This window comes from Nannospalax galili, unplaced genomic scaffold (assembly GCF_000622305.1).
Source record: "Nannospalax galili isolate Female #2095 unplaced genomic scaffold, S.galili_v1.0 scaffold3409, whole genome shotgun sequence".
In the NCBI taxonomy this organism is placed as follows: Eukaryota; Metazoa; Chordata; class Mammalia; order Rodentia; family Spalacidae; genus Nannospalax; species Nannospalax galili.
Window position 1 is genome coordinate 120949 of NW_008359538.1, and position 8754 is coordinate 129702.

The 8754-nt window shown below is 39.8% G+C and overlaps 1 protein-coding gene and 1 pseudogene across 1 annotated transcript in view; both read left to right on the forward strand.

Annotated features, from left to right (window-relative positions):
* Window positions 1-7485, forward strand: part of LOC103725927 (transmembrane channel-like protein 1) — a 116491-nt gene extending 109006 nt beyond the window's left edge. The window contains 3 exon segments of the mRNA XM_008823268.3: window positions 2673-2751; window positions 2852-2903; window positions 7323-7485. Of these exon segments, the coding sequence (XP_008821490.2) occupies window positions 2673-2751; window positions 2852-2903; window positions 7323-7345 (154 nt within the window). The 3' untranslated portion in view covers window positions 7346-7485.
* On the forward strand, window positions 1010-1110 carry LOC115068500 (annotated as a pseudogene).
* Window positions 7486-8754: the final 1269 nt, after the last annotated feature.

Below are 8754 nucleotides of genomic sequence, written 5' to 3' on the forward strand. Positions count from 1 at the left end.
GGGGTTGATGTGCTCTTCCCTAAGTGAGAAACATAGTAACGTGGAAGTGGCACTCAGAGTAGACCCCTTTCCAGGAAATCCAATGCTCACTCGTTTATACTCTGACACCTTCCAGGAGGGAGAGCAATAGCTCATAGGGATAAGTCAACCATAAAGGGATTGCTATTACATGCTTTGGAACCTTATTACAAATCTGAGGGTAAATCTCTGGAGAAGTGTGAGAAGCATCACTCAACAGATGACCCTTCAAGTGGTTTTCCTATACCACAATTTCTTAATAATGGCTTCTAACAGCAGGTTAACAAGGATCCTGTGACTTTTGATACAAAAATCTCTCTAAAAGCCTAGATGAAATCTTCTTTAAAGCACATGCATAGAGACACATGGACCATAAATGAAGGTCAGCATTTGTTACCAGAGTCTCAATTTGTTGTGAGACTGATTTGTTTCAAAGCAAAGGAGCAACAGCAATACTGAATGCCATAAGGACCCAATAAGCTATCTGAAAGCATGGAAAGGGAATTAATGCTGTCGTTCCAGGTATGAATCATACATTGACTCATTTTTAACCATAGCAGTCTTATGAATTGGCTCCATCAATCACATTGTCAATAACACACGGTTGATCTGTCCCAAGTGAAGTGGCTGATCAGTGGAATTGAGATTCATTTATCACTCTTGTTTCGATTCCTTCCACCCACTTGCATCACTAAATGAAGTTTGGTGTCAGTGGAGTAGCAGAAGGTCCAGAAGTCCCTTGTTAGGACTAGTCAAGGTGTGTCCAGACTTTTGGCATTGCAAATGACTGTGACTGTGCTCTATAAAGTTGAGTCTTGTTCAAGCTATCCTGGGACACACATGGCCCAAGGGTCATAGGTTGACACATCTGGTTGACTGAGGCACACTAGTATTAAAGGTCCAGATAATAGATATTTTAGGCCAAGAGACAAAACTCGTGATGGTATGTATCTAGATAAATATCGAAACATGTAGAAAGCACTTAAGTTGTGCCTGCTTTGGCAGGACATGTACTAAAGTTGGAATGAGACAGAGATTAGCATGGCCCCTGCCAAAAATGACATGCAAATTCAAGAGGCATTTCATATTTTTTTTCAAAAAAGTACTTATTCCAAAGACCATAGAAAGTAGCATGGGAGATGGATCTTCTATGTGGGCTGTAGTTTGATGGCTCTTGATACAGAGGAAAGCCAGGTGGATGGTTTTCAGTTGTACACACAGATAGTATTCAGGTTAGTTTTTAGCTAGAACTAGTACGAGGCAAGGAAATGTATATGAGGGATACTCATTTAAGATGTATTAGTAAACAAAGCATAAGTGATGGATGAATGAGAATTACAGGGCTGAATATGGCTCTGAGTTTTAAGTTCATCTCCTATATCCAGGAAGTTTTCTAAGAAAATTCTTATTAAAAAAAAAATAGACACACACAGACACGGACACACACACACACACACACAGACACTCACACATGCACACACATACCCTCACACATACAAGCACTCTCACACACATGCACAGTCATGGTCATACACACACACACGCACACACTCATACACACATGCACACACACCCCCACACACTGGCTACCTTTTTCATGCCAGCCACTGCTTCAGATGCTTTAATATATGCAATTTCAGGCAGATTCCAACTAATCACATACAAGATAAACCCAGCTAAGCTATATGTCGGTATTTGTGCTGCTAGCACCAGATGGCTCATAAAGGATATTCTGGCATGTGGGTGAGCAGAGAAAATGTGTTCAATATCCAGTTATTTACAAAGGCCAATATCAGTTATCGTTTCCTAAATACATTTTCTCCTTCGTTGATCTATTTTGTCTTAAGAGATGAGGGCATTTATCTTGTCAGAATTGTTGAGCTAGAATTTGCATTTCTAGAAATGTAAATTTTACTTAAAATCCAAAATTATTCCTTTGGAAAACATCTTTTTTGAGGGAGGGCGAAACACAAACAATATATTTTATGGGGAAAAAAGTCCATGTTAATCAAGGATGCCCATGAGGATTGTATTCTTTCCTGTAACTATCAAAGCAGGCATTTAAAGTAGAAATAGTCGCTGCAGTCCCTAAACTTCATCAGATTTGCCGTTTCTTTTGTTGCCATTGCCATTGATGAGAAAGTGGCCGTAATACTTTAACAGATGATAATGCTCTTCCAAAAAGCTAAGACTGAACTGTGGAATAGGACAGTGTGGTAGCTGGCAGAGCAGAACCTTTGGGCCACCTTTCTAGGTTCATCCTAGTCACCATGGAATTCTCACCGCACTTTATTTTAATAATATGGGGAGTGAATATGTGGCCAACACATGCTCTACAAGTGGTCTACCATTACCTCCCAAAGGTCTCACTAAGGTTTCCAACCTGGCCTTGAACTTGAAATGTAGCCCAGGTCATGAACTTGCAATCCTCCTGCCTCAGCCTCCCTCCAGGCTAGCTGCCCCCACCCCCAGCCTGGGTTCTGGGTACTCATCTCTTTACTCCTCTGGACCTCAGTTCTTACCTGCAGAATAAGAAGTTGTAGATGGGAAATACCTCAGGTACATTCTTGTTAGTCTGATTTAGTTAGTATGAACTTTGGAAAGGATGTTGGGAAATAGAAGTACCCTCAATTTTATTTTATTTTTAAATTTAGTTTGGCCATCTATTATCTCAATGCTACTGCCAAGGGCCAGAAAGCCGCAAATCTGGATCTAAAAAGGAAGATGAAACTGGTAGGGATACAATTTATTTTTTTTTAAGTGTTTACCATCGGTAAGAGTAGAAAATAGCAGGAAATCTAATTTTCCCTTTCTCTCCTTTTTTACTGTGTAGCAAGCTTTGGAGAACAAAATGCGGAACACGAAAATGGCAGCCGCTCGAGCAGGTTAGAGATGTGCTTACATTTAGAATTTTATGTTCCTAAGAGTGCACTTCCTTTCTCCACATGAGGCATCTGATGACCGGTCATCATTGTGAAGTCATACCGCAGTCCCCACCAGCCTGCTTCTCAAGGTTGATATAAGAGAGATTGACTCCTTCCCCGGGGGTGGAGGGAGGGAGAGAAACAGAAAGGGGGAGAGAGAGACAGAGAGAGAGAGAGAGAGACACAGAGAGACAGAGACAGAGACAGAGACAGAGACAGAGTTTACATTCAATAATGTAAACTTAGCAGAGTGGTTAAAAGTGACCTTAATAGTTGATGGAAAGTGATGAACACTTTCCTCTGGTCACACACAAATAGCAAGTCCACTGTGGTCATCTTGACTATGTTTGTATATGGAAGGAAAAATTAAGAAGATAGCAAAGGGATCCACTTCTGAGTTTATCATCGCTGTCAGAAACCTTTTTATTCCATTAGCCTTTGCTTTTATTTATTTTTCAGCACTGATGGCTTAACTCGAGGTCTTGTGCATGCTAGGCGAGTGCTCTGCTACTAACCTGCATCCCCAGCCTTCTTTCTACTTTTTATTTTGCGACAGGCTCTCACTAAGTTTCCCAGGTTGGCCTTTTTCTTACGCACTCTGTAGCCAAAGCCTGCCTTTAATTTGCAATCCTCCTGCGGTGGCCTTTCAAATAGCTAGAGTTCCAGTTCTGTGTGAGCAGTTTGATGAAATTGCTTTTTCAACTTCTTTGATGTTTAAAATAGAGTTGACCCAGCACTTTCAGAAAGTATGCATCTATAGATGCAACCAACGGTCTACTAAAAATATATAGAAAAATAAATTGCACTTGTACTGAGCATGGCATGCAGACTTTTTATTTACTATCTTTATCCAATCATATTACAATGAGGATTTGTGTAACCATGAGGATAAAGTGAGAACTAATCTATCCAGACATGGAGGGATGATTCCATGTTCAAATAAAGGACAACCTTGTTAGCAAAAACTAATGATGGGCCATAAATTCACCACACAGACGCACATGCACAAACACACACACACACACAAATACACACACGTGTATGTGCACACACATGCACAACACGCACTCACAAAGAAATAAAACAACAGCAAAACGATACCAGAGAACTTTATTGGAAATACTTTCCAACTTTTCTCTCATTTCTATCTTTAAAACTCTTTATTATATAGTAGTAGAACACTTTCCTTATGTAATTAAAAACAATTCAACTCATTTATTTAATGAAATACACACACGTGTATGTGCACATACATGCACAACATGCACTCACAAAGAAATAAAACAACAGCAAAACGATACCAGAGAACTTTATTGGAAATACTTTCCAACTTTTCTCTCATTTCTATCTTTAAAACTCTTTATTATATAGTAGTAGAACACTTTCCTTATGTAATTAAAAACAATTCAACTCATTTATTTAATGTTTCAAAAAATTGTATTAATGTGCCACTGAGCCGAATCCCCGTGCTCCCTTTTACTAAGAAATGTTCTTTTTTTTTAAATTTTAGGATGAGGTCTGTGTTGCTCAGATAGGTCTTGAGCTCACTATTGTACCCTAGGGAAGCCTTGAAGTTGTTGACCTCTTCGGTTTTTAATTTTTGTGGAGCATGATCACCATGCGGTGCAGGCACCCTGGTGCACATACATGCGATGTTCTGCTCACCACTCTCCACCTTATTGGGACTTTCCTGAACCCGGGGCTAGACTGGAGGCCAGCAGCCTAGTGATCCTTTTGTCTCTGTCCCCAACCCCCACAGCACAGGGGCCATAGGTGTGCGTGGCCATACTCAGCATCTTATCTGGGTCCTGGAATCGAAATTCAAGGCCTCTTGCTTGCACAGCAAATACTCTTACCCACTGAACCATCTCTCCGGCCCATCTTTTACCTTGATAGTTTACATATAGAAAGTACTCATTTAATTAGTCTCAAAATAATATTCCTCCAGGCTCTGTTCATTGCCTTCTAGAATTCAGAATCACTGTTCAGAAGTCTGAAGCCATTCTGATTAGCCTTCCTTGAGTGGCTATAGTTTTGTATTTTTCTTGTTTGGAAAGCTGTAAGCCCTTCTTCCTTCCCCTCACTGTCCTGAGTTTCTTGATGATGTATCTCCTATAAATCTACTTTTGTTTCTGGCATACTCACCAATGGGCCCTTTCATTCTGGAAATTCATGCTCTTTAATTGCATGGGATTTTCTGGAAATACTTGATAGTGATTTCTTTCCATTCATTTTCTACTTGTAGAATTCCTAGTATCTGGACATTGCATCTTTTGGACCAGCCCTTTAAAATTCTTAGTTTTATTTCTTATTCTGACTTTTTGCTTTAACTATTAATATTTTCTTAGTTTTAATCTTCAAATTTCCTTTTGGTCTTTTGCTTCTGCTATCAGAATTTTAAAAAATATTTTATTTATTATTGTTTTTGTTATGTGTATGAATACATTGCTTGCATGTTTGTAAAGGCACCCATATCATGCACTGCCTGTGGAGGTCAGAAGATGGTGTCGGGTCTCCTGGAACTGGAGTTACAGATGGTTGTTTGGTTCCATCTGGGTGCTAGGAACTGAACCCAGGTCCTCTGTAAGAACAGCCAGTGCTCTTAACCACTGAGCCACCTCTCCAGCCCTGCTATCATAATTGTACTTTTGCCAAGCCATCTTATTATCAGAACAACACCCTGTTCTTTGTTAAAGCAACAATGGCTCATTTTATCTTCATGAAAATATTAATACACTGCTTGATGTTTCTTTGATTTTCATAGTCTCTTTCTCTAAGCTGCTTTGTGTTTTTCCCTCCTCTCCTCATTGGTTTTCACAATCTTTCCTCTGGTGGTTGGTGGTCCTTGGCATGCAAGATACTAAGCAGGGTTTGTGTGCTCTAAGCATATGTGTGGGGTCTATGGGGAGGTTTTCATTGGTGTCTCTGCCTGGGCTCTGCGATGAGCCTCCATGTCAATATCTTCAGGTTTTTCTCTCTGGGCAGATCAGATTCCTCAGTAAAGTCACCACCAAACTTCTGCCTGGAGAAACAGGTTTGCCTAGCCAAACACTGGGGAATGGGACATGGTTCTCAACTTTCAGTTTATCACTCAGGAAGCTGCATGTCTTCACTGTGGCACTCCTGATAGCCATTTTGTAGATATCTTTATTTTACCCTAGGAAAAAAGCTCTAGCCTTCTATCAGGATATGGAAATTACTCGCTGGTGCAAGGTGGGGAAATTGATCTGAGGCTCTAATTGAAATTTTTTGTTGAGACAGGGTCTCATTATGTGGCTCAGGCTGATCTCAAACTTGCTTGCTATGTAGCTCAGGGTAGTCTTCAGCTTGCTATGGAGGAAGGATAACCTTCAGTCTTGAACTCCCAATCTCCTGTGTCAGCCTCACAAATGCTAGAATTGTTGGCAATACCATCACACCAGACTTCTAAATGCCTTCTAGATGGTGGAAGCTTCCTCTGTCTTGGTTCCCCATTTCCAGAAGAAACTGTTGCTGTCAATTCTTGTATCTTTGAAGATTTTTCTGTGTAAATCATGCTGATATTTATATCTTTTTCCTCCACTGACTTAAGATTTCTGCTTTTTCAAACTGACAAGTCACTTGTTTATCTGTCTGCTTTCCAGCTCCCAAAATTACATCATGAGTGCATCCTCCCCTGATCGCTCCCTCTTTGCTGTGTTCAAACTCCTCAAGTGTTCTATTTGGGAGGGAGAGAATTCAGCCCAATGCATTTGCCTCCATAGCCTAGGCAAATTTTCATATCTTGTATGCTAAGAGGAATAATTTTGTTTCTACCAAGTGACTCCGCTCAAATCTGCACACTAGGAAGTGCTCACCTATTGAGATGCAGTCTACATTAGGGGTTTCATAAGCATTGCTCAGTGTTAACAAGAGATGAGAGGTTAGAAGCATCCTGATGTTGCTTCTGCAGAACTTAATGTTAACAAATTAGTGCTTAACGCACTAATGGAAAGTTCTGACTTCTAAGACACAAATTAGCTAAGGTTTGCCAGCATCTTTATGGCTCCAATAATGGTATAATACATAACATATTTATCTAGTGCTTTCCCATAATGTTTGCAGTTACTTAGTAAATGCCTACTGAGTAGCCAATGACAAGAAAGAACTCTTACCTGAAAAATCTGAAAGCAATGGGTTTCTATACTCATTACATAAACTGTAATTATGTTCCAAATAGGTATAACTTTCATTCTCTTGTCTTTAGAATTTGTGAGAACTTCATAAAAGCTAAACACCGTAGTAAAGTGGAACGCATTTGGAAGATACAGATTTCAGGCTGCCTTGTTTAGAACCACTAAGTGCATTGAAAACTAAATTTTCATGGGGCTCTTCTTCATTTCTCCCTCCTGTTTCAAACAGCAGCAGCTGCTGGTGGCCAGTAACTTCCACAAATTTCCTGGGGGCACAGAAGTACTCTTCACCTTCCTGATTAATATAAGGAGCTGTGTGAAAGGCCAGTGAACAAGCCCTGGAGACCTTCCTGTGTTCTACCACGGATGGATTCCAAAGGTCACGATCACCATAGTTCATGAAGGGATCATCAATCCTTGAGCAAGAAGAATTTCTCCGTATTCCAAATGAGGACTTGCTTCAGCAGTGGCACTTTCTTATTTCCCTGATATTTTCTCAAACAAATTGAGTTTAACATGGGCAATACAGGTTACTGGGTATAATTGATAGGTCAACTTTTTTAAAAGTCAGTAAATCCTCTTATGGACTTTCATTTTACACATTTGTTCAGACTTAGTTTTCTTAAATTGGGTGTAGGAATACTCTGATATTTTGGAATTATGTGCATGAAGTACTTATTGTGATCATTCACTGACTCACTCTTTTAATCTGATATCCCCTTTTTTGTGTTGGTCTACCCATGAGACCTGCACCTCACATATGCCTAGGACCTTTGTGTTTGCAGCTGGATTCAGTATGAAAAGAATTAGGCTTTTTAAGAAGAAAAGTCCTCAGTGATTTTGAAGCCTCATCAGTATTGGCTTAAGTCTCTAATCATGAGGAAGTATGTGGTTCTTAGTCAAACTGGATCTTTCTAAGTTAAAAAAAGTAGTAAGACACCAAAAATGACTGCTGTCCAACTAGAGTCTGTGCATTTAACCTCCAATGATCATATTCCCCAAGTTTAGAGTCTCATGGGCTATAGTTATTCTTTGGCTTTTTTTGGATGGGGGCGAGATTAGGAAAACACATTTTTAGGGGGAGCTTTAGTTTTATATATGTTTAAGCATTATTGTTTATCTGAAGTTTGAGTTCACTGAATATAGCACTCAGTACTTTGCTAGTCTTGTCTGTGACTGCAGATGCACCGCCTCACCCACAGTGGTCCCTCTCCAGAACGCCTGTCATTCCTTGCCATTAACGTGCTGTGTTTTGTTCCCATGGAATTTCTCCTTCTCTTTAATCTTCTACTGGTCACAGAATGTCACACTGCCCCCTGACAATTCTAGACTTATTTCCTACGCTCACCTTGTCTAGATTATTGTCCATTCCCAATCATGCCATCCCTCTGATGGGATTCCTTAGACTCAATGTCTTTAATTTGACATAGTATTTGTATTGATTTTCTGTGATTTGTCGTGGCTGTTGATTGTTTCCTGTATGAATGGATCATCTTCTATCTAGATTGTAGCTCTATATGAGAAGGGATCATATCTTTTCATGCTTCATATGCCTGGTATAGTGCTGTGCACAGGTAGGCACTGCATACTGCTTGTTAATTAAATTGAATCAATTTTATTTATAGGAAGTTGTATTAAGAAACAAAAACTTCTGTTAGATG